The sequence below is a fragment of the Dermacentor variabilis genome, chromosome 6 (assembly GCF_050947875.1).
Source record: "Dermacentor variabilis isolate Ectoservices chromosome 6, ASM5094787v1, whole genome shotgun sequence".
Lineage (NCBI taxonomy): Eukaryota > Metazoa > Arthropoda > Arachnida > Ixodida > Ixodidae > Dermacentor > Dermacentor variabilis.
The window spans coordinates 154,845,482-154,860,931 of record NC_134573.1 but is presented as its reverse complement, the minus strand read 5'-3'; the positions used below and the strand labels follow the sequence as shown (position 1 = coordinate 154,860,931).

The 15,450-nt window shown below is 47.6% G+C and overlaps 1 protein-coding gene and 1 long non-coding RNA gene across 4 annotated transcripts in view; one reads left to right on the top strand and one right to left on the bottom strand.

Annotated features, from left to right (window-relative positions):
• Positions 1–7,792, bottom strand: part of LOC142585529 (uncharacterized) — a 38,277-nt gene extending 30,485 nt beyond the window's left edge. Inside the window, exon 1 of one of the 2 annotated variants that reach the window (XM_075696339.1) lies at positions 6,785–7,792. In XM_075696339.1, the coding sequence (XP_075552454.1) occupies positions 6,785–7,268 (484 nt within the window). In that variant the 5' untranslated portion in view covers positions 7,269–7,792. The remainder of the gene's footprint in view (positions 1–6,784) is intronic. The other variant, XM_075696340.1, reaches the window with a different exon arrangement.
• LOC142584410 (uncharacterized) overlaps positions 1–15,450 on the top strand; it is a 207,149-nt gene that overhangs the window by 31,926 nt on the left and 159,773 nt on the right. The gene's annotated exons all lie outside the window — the stretch shown is intronic.

The following is a 15,450-nucleotide window of genomic DNA, read 5'->3' as shown; positions in this document are numbered from 1 at the left end:
TTTCGCCATAAAAGCACTGTGCTTACTATGTGTACTTTGTGACATAGAGTACAGGACTTCAGTGCTCTGTCTCATCGCAAAATGTCGGCATAGCAGACTATAACACTGCAACGAGAGGCTTTGTTTCCTTAATCCGACCGAAAGCATGATACCGAACACAAAAAGCGAAGGATCATTCGCTTCGGTCAGCACACCCGCGCACGCCGACGGAGGCGAACCTTTGCGGTGCCGAAGCAAAATGCGGCAGCGTGCTTTCTCTACTGCCCCTCCAAGGACGGGCGCACAACCCACAAATTCGGCAGCGGGAAGGGTCGAGGCCCAGCGTGCGGTGCGGCGGCTACACGCCGATAGATATCTGCCACGCGACGGCACTGATCGAGGGCCGATCGCGATGCCCACGGCGTCGGATGGCGGAAACAATAGGTGCTCAGTTCTCGTCCGATATCCGGGCCGCTTTCCACGGGTGCGGAAGTAAGAAGGATATAAATGACGTGAAATCTTTGCCCCCGCTGATTCCAGCGCACGCACAGTCCACCTAAATGTTTGCTTTCTTCATTTTTCTCTCTGGGAAACCAAGGGCAGGGTATAGGTGTTCTCCGCATTATACCCGTCGTCAGTTCGTGCTCGCCGATGCAGAATGGAGACGATTATAGTTTTGCCGCATCTCTGTTGTTGCTGCCGTTCTTTCTCCTGACATCAGTGACCAGCGCGGTGTGATCAGCGACCAGCATTTCCTATGGTTTACTGTAGAAAAGGCGAAATTGGCGTTGCAGTAGGCGGAGGCGGTTATAACTAAGTCATCAATTTGCTGCCTCAAATGCGCAGAACGTGCACCTATACGGCAATTCAGTGCATGCGTTCTGCTCGCGTTTCATCGGACTCCTATAGATGTTCGCAGCAACAATCACTGAGTCAGTCATGCTCTTTCTCTCTCCATCCTTACCCTCTTCTCTCTACCAGCTTAGCGAATCACCGCAGTACAGAATGCGACACAGAGGGGCATTCCATTTCACATCGCTTACAATATCGACGGACTCGCAGCGCTCACTTTCGCTCTCCTGCTGGCTACGTTCGCTTTCCTGTTTATCTCGACTAACTCGCCAACTAAAACAATCTGCCGCCATGTCCATCCGGGGCAGGCTCGGGAAAGTGTCTCCACACGCACACGCCGTCACTCGTTCTTGTCCTTTACCGCACCAGGCTGTAGCGCGGATTGCAAATCCCTCGGAAAGCTCTTCGTGATTGCGCGCAAGCGCATCCCGTAGCTGGTTCGGTGCTAAACAAATTAAGTTGCCTATACGCTTGTACAAACAAGCGCGCCCCCTGTCTGGGCTTCTCTAATCCCGCACGTTTCCCCAGATTGCTCTATAGCTTTCTATACACGGCTGGACATGTCCACTTGCCTGTGAGCTCCGCGAGCAGATCTGTACGTTCAACCGCGGCCCGGAACTGCCTCGAAAGGATTAACCAGTCGTCACAGAACAACGTACGGGGTGCGGACAAAGCGCTTACCTAAAAAAAAAAAAAAAAAAGAGAGAGAGAGAGAACCCTAGGCCTAGGAGATTTCGAAGCGCATGCGACGAAACGCTACATGCCTTCGTCCATTCTTCCATAGTTTTATTTTATTTTTTACTTTGCTAGACGTCCTTTCTGTTCTGCTTGTGAACCGTACGGTGTTTACACTAATTCCCGTCTACTGCATACTTTGCTCTCTGCTTACTGTGCAGGTTTAATGCGCTCTAATTCCGCTCCTAAATCCAGGTGCGGAGGAGGAAACGGAAGGGCGCGTTGACGGCACGTTAGTCTATAGAGTGCATCTCGCTCGCTAGTGTCCGCCGAGGCACGCGAGGGTGCGTAATTGCCATCTGTGCGCCGCCGTGAAGACAGCACCTTCTGCGTGTTTGGTCTATTTACGATTTTAGTGGACGGTAAGAGAACCTCGTAATGAGAAAGTGCAGGCCGAGCAGTTTGAAAGCATTTCGCTGGACTTTAAGTAGTATGTGTTATACGTTTGTTCTCTCCTATGCTGTGTGTACGAAGATAATGTGAATTTAAAATTACTATGAAAGATGTTGAATTGACGGCTGTATACAGCTGTGACAAAGCTGCGCACCAAAATAATACTATGAGGGACGTCGCTGAGGAGCGCGCCGGATTTGTTTTGACAACCCGCTGGGCTTTAACGTACACTCATATATGCGAACTCGAGTATTTCTTGCATTGTTCCCCAATCCAACTGCGGTCGCCGCCACCACGTGGTATCGAATCCGCGTCATAGTATTCAGCAGCGCAACACCTTATAGGTACGTAGGCATGAGCGGTATTCCGTTCCTGTTACAGTGTTAAGCACGTCCATCCATCGGCCGAGCAGACGTGAAACAGTTATGGAAACCAAGACATGACCATCTTGTTCAGATTCATACCATGCAGGTGTTTAAGAATAAACCGAGGTCGTAAATGTTTGTGTACCAATGGCTGGAAAACGAAATACTGAGTATCACTGCTCTTTCGTACAATCCGTTTCCGAACTTGATGTCGTGTACAATCACTTCACAGTTGCCGAAATTAGGCGCGTTCCCCGCTGACATCAGCTCGCTTAACAGCCAATTGAGCATAAGGAACCACTCAAAGACTTGTCAAATGCGCTGACACCAGCCTTCGTTGCCATCGCCTGTTCGCTGAACCACTCAAAACACGTTCGTTCCATCTCGTGGATTGTATCTTCCTTCTCTCTCTCAGACGCACGGACGCACACACATATACTTGCACAGAAGTCGCGTGCACAGAGGTTCGTTCCTGTGAACCCAAGCACGTGACCATTGTGGCTCGCGCATAGATGTTGGCTATACGTCGCTCCCCGCAGCCCACGTGCTACCGCCGTCGGTGCAGAAGAGCCATTTGTGTACAAGCGTCAAAAAAGGACGCATGTCCAGCGCGGAGGCGACCGTTAGCTAACGACGCCGTCGCTTTAGACGCCAAACCTTTCGGCAAACCGGTCTTCCCCATTCCTCATGAGCTGCACCCGGAATAGCGTCCACTGTTCCTAAACGGTGCCGTTTTGTCGCCTATTTGGGTAGATTGTGTAGCGTAAATGCCTACCCCATCCACGCCCAGCGGGATAAGAAAACAGCGACAAATCAGCTTGACGTCCCACTCGCTGACTCCACGACCCCCGCTGGAGTGGTGAAGTGTCCAGTCTGCGCTGCTCGCTCCGTGTAATGGACGGTCCGGCTTGCTGCGTGCGGTCATTAGATCTCCCGAACCCCTTCCCACGCGCCTCTCATTTTCGGCGGACCCTGCACCGTACCGCACGCCACCGCATTTCTACGCCGTGCATACACCCCTGATGCGTTTGAAACTGGATCCCATGTTCAGTTTCCCCGCTCGTTGTCCACTTTGGGGAGGACCCGGAGTGGAGGTGTTGTTCGCAGTCGCTTGAAAGCAGTATGGAAGAGGGTTCTTCCTGATGACCACTGCAACTTCTGGGTGGACTCCGCTCAATATGACTGTTGTGGGCAGCCCCTTCTCGGAAGTTTGCTCGCCGCGGTCAGTATAGGCGGGAAGACTTTCTTTTTTCCGGGAACAAATTTACCCTTCACCGGAAGCCGCGGAGGCTGACCACAGCGTACGCCGCGTGTTTGTGAGGTGGGCTTTAGAGTGAAAGCTTTTCATTGGCACTGTCACGTCGAATTCTAACAGGAGTCGTAACTGCTTTTAACTTCTCCCGTCTGCTGCTATGTTAGAAAGTTTTAGTGATGCCAAGCGTCGTATTATCTCGTAAGGTAATATGCCAGTTATGTGATTTGGACCTGCTCTGTTGTAACGGATGAAAAGATTTTCCGTATACAACAAGGTGATTTTTCACGCGACGAGGCAGCATGGCTAAACTTTCTATTCTGTTTGCACTTGCTGATAAAATTATGCGAACCTTTCTTCAGTAACCCGTAATATGTCTACCATTGATTCAATTGTAATAGCAGAGGCAATGCTAGAAAAGTTCACTTCAGTACCTAGCATGAACTGGACTTTACGTATTGAAAAGCCTTGCTATATGTATGGCTGAAACACCATGTACAGGATATTTTATTTTAGGTGCACTAAATTTCTAAAAATTGCCTGTAGGCGATAGCACGATTCTAATCCGTGATGTGAATTACTTGATCAGGCGGCCGCTACTTCTACGAGAAATCAAAACACTTAATTGAATAATTAACGTGATTACGTTAACTAACTCTTTAATTATTAACCTTACGGCCTCTATTTCAATCTACGAATTATAGCCGGTGATTTCGCATAGGCGTATCCACTTGGAACGAATTCTCAGGATTGCTCCAGTTTCGATATATTCATTTTCAAGGTGTCCGACGAAATCATTGGTGTTCCAGTTATTTTTTAAAGAAAACGCTGTTGTATTGATTGAAGCACAAGAGTAACTGGAACACCAAGGCATTTCGTCAGACAGATTGAAAATTACTATTTCGAAATTGGAGCAGTCCTGAGAATTCGTTCGAAGTGGATACGCCTTACAAAATAACCGGCTATAATGCGTAGATTGAAATAGTGGCTGTAATATTAAAAATTTTAAATAATTAACGTAACTATGCTAATTATTTAAGTATTTTGATTTCTCGTAGAAGTAATTGGTCAAGGATTTGAATTGTACTATCTGCCACAGACGATATTCTTTAAATTCGGTGCAGCTAAATAAACACCCTGTATATTCAGAACAAAATGTCGTTTCGAAATTTTAACGGATCCCTTGTTTACAATCTGAGCACCAGCAAGGTTATGATTTCGGAAACAAGGGATCCGTACGGGTCTAGAGACGTCATTTTGTTAATGGGCTGTAACCTGCTTCGTTCTTAACAATAATTTTACCCGTGCAAAAGATATTCCATCGAACTCTCAACTACACAATAAAAAAGCCGAAACTTGTAGGTTTCAGCACAAGAAGCACCCGGTTTGCCAAATTGGCTGCGTCATTTTCGCTTACCGGAGCTTCGTTGAAAAGTCGGACATTCAAGCTCATTTTTCTCCGTGTCGCTGTTACAATTGTTTTACGCCTGCTCCACACACATACACAAAAAAAGAAGAAAGAAAGAAAACGCGTGAAGCCTTGGTGCAGTACTGCCGTCTCCGCTGGTGTTTCCGCAAACTGTGAAGCAGGAGTCACATGGCACGACTCGGCACATGTGACGTGTCGAAAAGTTGGCTGCTCCCCGCCTGTTCCAACGCATGAGAATTTGTTGGAAACATGTTGGATGCCTTTCTTGGTACAAGTCGTATGTCTACATGTTAAGGGCGACGGTAAAAAAAAAAAATATCGTAATTTTTCTACACAATCCACGAACAGGGCTTAAAATTACTGTTCACGGTGGTGTCCGCACGTTGAAGCGCAAACTACAGATAAGCGCTACAGGTTACGTGTAGAGACAAGAAAACTGATTCCTTCTTGGTGGTATGAGCCTCCGTAATCTTTTCACGTAGAGTATTCGCACATCTTCAGTTAGGTTTAAAAAGGTGGGTTGTCAAACGACTTGTTCCAGATTTGATTTCGCGTGAATATCGAATTATGGAGGCAGCTGCTGCGGTTTTTAATAGGTACTCTGCTTTGTCATGTCAACTCACACCATTGTCGTACTACTGTATACGTTTGTGCCAGCTGTGCTAACCGCGCATGCTAGTCGCAATACAGGGGACAAGCGCGCAGTGTGGTCCTATACCGGCTAACGGTATTCGTCAATCGGTAACAGGATTCTGAAGTTTCAAAGTTTTGCGTCATCAATGGCACTTTCAGACACAGATACGTTAAGAAAAATAGCAGCGCGATTCTAGGTAAGGCGTCATAACCACGAAAGACTTTTATATTTGCAGACGCAGAGGCGCAATGATCAATAATCATTACGCACCTTTCGCGTAGTGGCATCAACAGATAACAAAACCTGAGAGCTTCACTTTTTGTATGCAGCAATCAATTAAATGAGCATGATACTTGTGGTTTCGTACTTCGATAAAATTAGCATAGAAAATGCGCGCCCCAGTGGAATGCTTCTGTCTTTCGTATGAGAGCGAAATAAAACTTTGCTGATAAGTCATACCATTATGAAAAATATACGGAAAAAAACTTGAACACGAAATTTCGACTGCATGCCGTTCTAGCAGAAAACGACAGACTGATGTGTTATATCATAAATAGTTTTTTTTTTCTTTTTTGTCTACATGTAGCTGAATCTTTCTCAGTGGTACACCCTACTAGTTCTATAGGAATATCTACGATGGTTTCTTGTTGGTGCCAGTGTGGTGAGAATTGCAGAAGCAACTACCGTTACTTTCGACGCAGCGTCTGTGTTCAAAGACACCACTGATAAAACATCTTTCAAGCAACATATCGGTGTGCCTATATGCTTAAGAGCCACTTTATCAATCTTACATAATGTTCAGCGGTGTAGGTAAATTGTTCTCGCCTGTTGTAGAAATAAATAGTCCACGCTCGTTGCGGAACATATTACGTTTCGCATATTACGTCACTACAAGCTTCCCTCCTGCACACAAATACTGAAACCCCAGTCCGTCGGATAACGTGGCCAAGAACATTTTCCCGCTTATACCTAGAGAGCACGTTGAAAACACTTCAGAGTGTGGCTGTCAAACAGCACATGTGGTTCCTTGCATCCTTGCAGCAGTTACACTGTTACCACCTTAGATTGGTAACTGCCAAAGTGGCAACGCACGCAGAAAGCCAAAGGAAGCGTGCCTCGTTCGAGCCGCCTGCTCGTAAACTCACCTCGCCCGCTTCTGCCGACGAATCGCAGGTCGTTGAACTTGGCCACCTGGTTCTTCATGACGGCGGAGGCGTTGCGCAGCTCCCCGCAGTAGTTCTCGTCGTTGCCCGCCCTGAGCGTCACCAGCGTGCCGTCGCAGACGTCGCCACCGAGCGCCAGCACGCGGAACGACATGGGCAGCGTCTTGTTGGAGCGCCAGTGGCTGGGCAGCACCGAGCACACCACGTTGGGGCTGCCGGTTCGCATCAGTTCTCCGGGGTGCTCGGCGAGCACCTGCGTCAGGGCCCGCTCGCCCGGGAGCATCGAGGCCAGGTCCGTAGTCGTCGTCGCCGCCGAAGACGACGTCGTCATCACGCCGCCGCTGTCTCGGGTGACACACGTGGACGAGATGGGAGCCGGTATCACAGTCTCCCGCGGCTGCTGCTGCTGGCCGGGGTGGTGGTGGTGGGGTTGTAGGTGGTTGCCGACGGCGCACGGCAAATGCATGGTTGGGCAGCGGCGAACCGGGCTCTCTCGACGGGCTTGCAAGGCAAGAAGGGGGAAACGGCGCGCTGGGGAGGAGAGTCCGCGGCCGGAACGTCCCACACGCACGCACGCACAGAGTTTTCGGGAGCGTGAACACTGGGAGGGTGGGGAGGATGTGGAGAGCACGGGAGGAGGGGAGGCGGCAGAAGAAAGTTTGGGCCGCGCGCTCGGAGCGCGCGATCCGAGTTTTGCGGATACGGTGTGCGCAGGCGCGCCGACGGAGAGGCAGAGGTCCGAGTTGCTGCACCCGAGGAGCGCGAAAGAAAAAGGCGGCGAGTACTTCTCCCGGGGTGCGAGTCTTGGGAGCCGGTGGAGGAGAAGAGAAGGGAAATAAAAAAATAGTGCGGAAGCAATACGGTGGATGCGCCGCTCTTCGGAAAAGTGGACTTTGCGTGCGGCAGCGAGGCGGTTCTTGCGGGCGGTCGCTGCTGGCGGGCTCCTCGCGGGGTGCGGCAGGGCGAGTGGAAGGGGACGAAGCCGCGATGTGGATCACCGCCGCTCCGGCCTCATTGACACCGGGGCGAGCGTGGCCCGCGGAGAGGGCCAGCCCCGTGGCGGATTGGCGGTCGACCTGAGTGACGTGTGCGTCGCGCCGGCCAATGGGAGCCTCGCCCGCGTCTCGCCTCCTGCGGTTTCGTTTTCCCGTACGGGCGCCTTGCCATGCTGGGCAGCCCGCCGCTGATGCACTTTGACGAAGGCGGGTGGGATAGAGTTTGGCGAGGGGGGCGGAAGGGGGTTACAAGGGGGGGGGAGAAGGCAGGTCGTAGGAATCGTGAAAGTGGGTGACAGGTCCGCTTCTACGAGTTACACTTCTTCTATTTGGAAGGAAACCTCCGTACTACATGGCTTGGATATAAGGATTTCTCCACTCGTTTCTTATATGCCATGATCATATTTTCAGAGGCCGCTGGAATTGACGATTTTATGTGCACGGGCAAGTCATACTATACTGTTTCACCTTGCGCGGATATGTGTTGTCTCGGTGAAAAGAAGTGTTCTTCGCTCCGTATATTTGACTAACGATATCTCACCCTTCTCAAGTATTTCCGATGCATTCCAATAAATCAACATGTTTCTCCTATTAATAGTTCACAAACTATAGTGACTTGTATGAATACCGCATCCTTAGTTCCTGAGCAATGTTTCAAAAAATGCGTACCAGTTTCAGTATCGTAGGAGAACTAGTTCTCTGGGCGCCTGCCACTGAAAGCGCGGTTGAAAGAAATCGCGGCTGAAAGAAGACCGTTAATTTGCATCATGATGGAAGAAGGAAAGCGTTTACATATCGTGGGATTGGAGATCTGCGCCAATTCGTGAGACGGTGTACAAGATCTTGATCCCGCAGTTACCGTGCTGCCACATATTTGCGTTTATGTTTCTTATAAAAGGCAGGAACAGTCACCGTGGGTACAGACTCCTGGACAGGCTGCTTCGATGCACTTTTTCATCGCTATTACGAATGAAACTTCAAAGCCTCTGGGCCTGTGCCTATTCGCAAGGAGCCTTTAAGCTAGAGAGAGAGAGAGAGAGAGAGAGAGAGATGGAAGCTTTATTATGCTGGAGATGTTAGCGCAGCTGTGGCCGCTTGACATGCTACTCCAGGTGATTGATGCTGATTATGATATACACTGCTAGAATTGTTTGTGAGAGGAAATTGCAGCCAGTTCTGATTCTGGACACATTACTATACAGAGTGCCTATATTGACACGTAGTCGTTTCTTTATTTTTGTCGCGCGTACTACAGCTTACCTGTTAAATAATTTTCGCTTCGGGGAAATAGACACCCTTTGATGGAATGCACACAGCTATGGCAGGAATAAGTTATCACACGCAGTGCCGTCAGTGTAAATGTGACGACGTTGTTCGTAGCAGCATGAGGTGTGTTGTGTCGGAAAATATTTTAATGCTGGCACATAGGTTCTTCTATGGCCTTTCATTATTGACATGGTCGTAGCGATAGACCAGGCAGATAACTTTCAAGGAGGCAGTATAAAGGCGCAGAAGAAACCTCGGATAGAGAGCAGACCAACCACTTCCGATATGTGTGTGCTAACAAGGTGATATTCAGGGTCTCTGTCAGCATATCGCGAACGAGCGTGATTTAACTCGTACGTTTGTACAATTGGCAGCGAGAGGCGCCTGTTTCCTGTTATATAGTGTGCCCATTGTTTATGTGTTCAACCGGAAGGGGTAGTAACATTGACAGATATATATTAAAGTTTATCGTTGCACTCGGGTTCTATTACGGCGTTCTAATGACATGTCATCATGGGGTGGAGCAGCGCGCGAGAGAACTGCGGCTTCAATGCAGAAACAGTGCCCTGGATGCTACCATGCAGGCATCTCAGAATGCTGGCGTGGGGAGGTGCTCCGCCAGCGGCATTGCATTGCATTACAAGCAAGCCAAAACCCTGTATTGAACAAGCTCCTTAAACACATTCACGTAGCGTATAAACTAAACCTTGCTCTTGTATGCTGGGTGCCAGGCCACTCTGCGATCGCAGGCAATGAAATGGCCGGCGGACAAAAATGCTGAACAAGCGGCTCATTGAGATACAGTTGAGTAAGGTAAGGGGTAAGGTAAGGGATAAGTAAGGTAAGGGGTAAAGTAAGGTGGGTACCTGGTGTAGACATGAAACCTGCGATACGAAAGGCGCTCCGTAATAATTGACAAGCTGTATGGGACAAGGAAGCTGAAAATAAGCTGCACCTGCTTAAACCGCAGTTAACCAAATCTTTCCCACTGAAGCTTGATAGGCTCACCGAAGTCACTCTGGCACGACTCAGAATAGGACACACTTATGGCACGCATAAATGCCTCTTGACTGCAACTGACCCTTCGACGTGCAGACGCTGCGGTGAGAACCTAATCGTCCTACATGTCCTCATTCTATGTCCTGAACTTCACCGAGAGCGAGTGGCTCATTTCAGGGGACCGTACTCACCCCCCCCCCCCTATACCTAGATATTCTTATCAGAGGGTGCACTGTTTAACTTTAAAAGAGTGCTTAATCATCTTGCACAAGTTAACTTTTTAGAAATCATCTCATTCCATCCTAACCGTCAGATTGTGCCTCACAGGGGAGTTACAGTCTGATGCACAAAAGTATGTCTGAGCTCTTGCACTTCTTGGGTAAGCAAGAACTGTACAGCAAGGGACTCGGACTATCCACAATCAGTTAACACGTTTGCCTGTAGCCAATGCATTTAAGGCCTTATATTTATTTTAACAATTCTTCTAGAATTGATACTCTAATATATATAGATCTATCTTACGCGTAGGCCTCTATAAAGCGTCTAATTTAAAACATTGTCTTAAATTCGCAATTTTGCTAAATCAAGACATATGTCCTGGCGCTCTTTGGCCTTAGATGTCCTTGCGCCAATAAAATGCAATAATAAATTATCTATCTATTGCATGTCGTCGCACCTCGGTGGTGACGAGATGATACTGACGCGGTCGCGACAGTGTGACGCACTTATCAAGCCAGGCATTAGCCTGGGTGCCTTAAGTCCGCCTCCCCCCCCCTCCCCTCGTGCTCACATCAGATCACGTGATCACTTGGCGCTATAGCTGCGTATGTGCCGTCGTAACCGGGACCACACGGTGGTGGCGGGCGTGACGGCGCCTCGAGAGTCCGTGTAAGTACTATCGCAACAACATAAATGTCGAGGCCCATTTTGCAGCAAAATAATTAAACTTGAGAACCATAGACGCAAAAATTCTAAACTCTTCAGAAAAAGTTTTATTTACATACTATAACGATAGCGAATGTATATGTATGTGACTTCGTACACAGATAACACATACGTATAGATGACCTGCACTTTCGCCCGAAATTTCTCAAGATTACCTCATGTCATTGCCTATCTGTTTTATGTAGATGTAGAAACATGTTGAATTATTTGATCATAGTACACAAAAGAAAAGCAACGTCCAGTGTGATTAGCTTATATGCTGCTACATTCGGCGTTAGGACTTTGCCTCGCGCGAGCGTCAGGTTTGATGACGGTTTTCATTTCTCCAGCGCACTTCCATGCAGAGGTACGCACTTGCTTCCTTACCCGTCGCCGTATAGCTCTGTGGCTACGACGTTCTGCATGCTGAGGTCGAGGTGGCGTGTTGGATAAATGGCCGCGGCGAAGGCATTACAGCGGAGGTGATATGCAAGAACAACAGTGTACTTATAGATTAGATTTAAAGAACCCCACATGGTCAAAGCACGGCGTCTCTCAAAGCGCCAGTGTTGATTTGTGAATCAGCACAGCTGCGAATCAATGAAGCGCTTTCTTTGTAAGAAATGCGAAGGCGGGATTATAGGTAATTACGGTGGCACAATGGACATGTGCCATTCTCTTGGTGAGCACGATGTCACGGCTTCCGATTGTACTAACTGCATGGATTGGACGCTCTGACCGGTAAACCTTTTATTGCGCAAAAAAGGGGGAAAACGTTGGGGGGGGGGGGGGGTGTGGAGTTTACTCAATGTTTCTGGACACACTGGCAAATACGAATGACCGTGGTTTAACCGAAACTGTCTATGGCTCCCTCAGTGACGCAGCTCGCTCCGCTAGAAAAATTTATCTTGTTTAATTTCTACCATATGGTCGAGCGGGGATAAATTTTGTCGCACCTCTGCTGCAATTTTAATGCTTGGTCGCGCACAGTTGGCAAATTGAAATATTTGAGAACTATTACAGAACTATTCGTATTTACGAATTATATTGTCTATATTCGATTTCCCGCCAAATAGAATATGGCAATATTAGTTAGGAACATTTGCCCACCCATACATGCTCATAACACCTGCGTTACTTTGAGAAGATTATCCAAATAAAGAATGATAAATAATAAATAAACAAATTACTTCCAAGTTAATCGGGAAAGCTTTAGCTCTGACTCCATACACTTGTGTTATTAGGCGGCGACGTAAGTTAGTCTTATGTCAAGGCACAGAATAAATATGAAATCCCCCTTCGGTAACTTATGCGTCAGGTGTACATTAATCCCGCCAAATGCAGTTAAAAAAAAGAAATAACCGGTTAGTATTTTAAACTGTTTCTTCTTTACCACTTTAGCCACTTTCCGTGATGAATCAAACAATCAGTTTATTAATATTATTATTACATCGTAGGTTAATTACAGCATATAAAATATACTCACGAGTGTCCCTATATGTACAAGACTACAACGGGACCCCCGGTGAAGATTACATATGAATAATACAAGGATTAGCAGCAGCGCGAACAATAGAACCGATATATGAAGCAAGGAATAGCAGTAAGCATAACGGAATAAAAAAAAACATAAGAACGCCTGAAAGCAAAAAACGAAGAGCTTGAGAAAAAAAAACAGCATATATAGGGGCACAAATCTACAACTAAAGCTGCACGAACGTCCAAAATTTAGCAAATAATCTCTGAATGAATTATTGAATGAGATTAAATAAACTTCGGATTTTATAAATATGGGTAAATGATTCCATAATGTGATCGCGCAGAAGGATGATGATGATTAAACGTAATTAGTAGAAAGCTTAGGCAGCAAAAGCTTATTGTTAGCGGTACATCTGGTACAGGTGGCATTTCCTAAAAGTTCGGAATCAATGAAACTATACTAGAAAGCTTATTCGTTATTCGTTTTTACAACACAATTAGACTAAACCGGAACAAGTTATTGATAGTCGATGTGTTGCTGCAGCGAAGCAGAGCATCGTTGGCTGGAAATGGCGTTTTAACTTAAAGCGAGCTGATTGGTCGAGACATGCGGCGAGGGTGAGATGTATGGCGTGTGTTTGTCACCGAGTATTGATGGACGAAGCGTTCGCGGCGCCGATGAATCGATTTTTATATGGCCGTACTTATGAGACCTTACAGATGTGTGGCCGGCCGGCTTTGTTCTGAACAGAATCACGCGGTGAAGCAAACATTACGTAAATATGCTCAGTTAACCGAATATCCGCCTTCAAATGCATAACCCTTTTTTTTAATGCCTAACTTTCTTAGACTACCTACCCGGTTTTTGTGTGCGTGCTGTTTAGTTTCTCACTGATCAACTGGGTCGATCTCGGAGACGGGAGTAATCAAAGCTGGTGACTTGGTGGGCGGCTCCTGATACTATTTTCCGAATTCCCATAAAGAACTGCAGGTCGCAGCAGAAACCATCTTCCCAAATTAAAGCGGGATGCCCCACCAAACTCAATTTCACGCTTCAAAATGGGGCGAACTTTGTCACAAGGTGGCTGAGTTTTGCACAAAACAAAAGACAGAAAAAAAAGCTAGGTTGGCACGAGGCGTAGGATATGTCGAGCGCGCAACAACGAACATGTTTAGCTATACGATAAGAAAGTTTATCGGTGGACTTAAGGTCTTGCGGTCCGACCCGTATGAGCGATACTTATCCAAGCGGCCTAATCCTCACAGGCATAGCTGCCCCGGCAAAAATCAGCGCGCGTCACCAGTACGTTGGTGTTACTGAGTCTCCTTGGTGAATTGTTCATTTCCCGCAAACTGCGACGTTGTACTCGCGAAATCTCGGGCGCACATCGCGCGAGGACGTAAAACTGACTAAGTATTGCCGAAAGTTTAGCGAGTTCTTGCGACTTTATTTGGTGAAATTAAGTACGCGTAGGGAGGCGATCGTCACAAAGAAAGAAGCGATGGGACAAGCACTTGTCTTGCATAAGATGTACCGATCAGTGCCATACCCAGGATTTTTTTTCGGGGGGAGCCGTACACGGGGTATTGCATGTAGAAACGCCGGCCATTTTGAAAAATTTATACTGGCTTATTTTCGTGTGTGAATTAAGCACATAGCACATATAATATTTGGAGGGTACTTTTAAATTAGTTGTACCTAAACGAGTAATCCATACATATATATGAGTCACGAGAGACATAATAGCGCCAGCGCCCATCTGCGAATCTTTGCGCGTCCTTTGAACATTGGCAAGCACGCATGAAGGCTATCGAGCGTATATAGGCGGCACTGTAGCTTGTAATACTCTATGGAGCCTTCGGAGCAGCGATCGTTCGTTCCCTCTGTCAGACATGGTGCGTAGTAGCTGATATGCACGCTGCGAATTCACCTGGTAACGACGGCGCAGAATGTCTAGGTTACTGAGGGCTTGCTGGAGGCCAAGATGTTAGCGGTTGATCATAAACGTGTTATTTACGACCATTCGTAACAAGATACTGCGACCGATAAGGCGGGCGGGAGAGGGAGCGCTGAGGTGATTTTGGGAAGTCTCAAGGGAATTTCAAAGGAAGAGGAGGGAAGTAATATCAGGAAAGTTGCAGTGTTTGAAAAATTTTGGAAACTGTTGGTCCCTGTGGAGGGGTGTATATATTTTAGTATCTTCCTAAAAGTTAAAGCATGAGAAAATTTCTGGCGGGGGGGGGGGGGGGCGGGCAGTCAGGATTTCTTAAACCACCCCGCAGTTGTGGCGCTGGTCCTGATGCATTGGTACCGCCCGTTAGCGCCAAATGCCGCTACTTCCGTCCTAACTCGGTAGACGGCAGCAGCCGCATTTTATAGCATTTCGTCTGCCAGATCTACTGCACGTCGACTGCAGCCGTAATAGAAAATGCAAAGGAACGAAACTGAAAGTGGGAGATGGGAAAATAAGTTCAAATACTGTTGCTTCCTTCATGAGATCAGTTATCAGTGCACTTTCAGAAGGGCCTGTCGAAAGGATTTCTCTATATTTATATTAATAAAAGAAGCCTGTCTAGGGACTATTGTAGCATCGCTTCTTTCATCGCCGGCCGCGTTTTCCTTCGATTTGTTTCTTCAATTGGAACAGTCTCAACCAGACGAAAAAAATCTGCGAAACCAAAAGAACCGATTCGAGGAAGCTCAGCAATCGTTCATTCACCTGCCTGGTTCCTCCGGGGGAACTGTGAGGGCCGCTCTTGTGTCACAGTGCAGGCAGCGAACATCCAAGCTTTGCGTTCGTTCCGGTCAGCTGACCGGCAACGTTCGTTCACGACGGCCCAGTGTTTAGCGCGCACCGTAGACGAGAGGAAAGGAGAGCGGAAAATTCCGTGCGTGATCCTGGGAACATTTACGGCTCCGAGCGCGGACATTAGGAACGGAGAAACGGACTCGGAAACGCCATCGGACCGCGGGTTTCAAGGTTT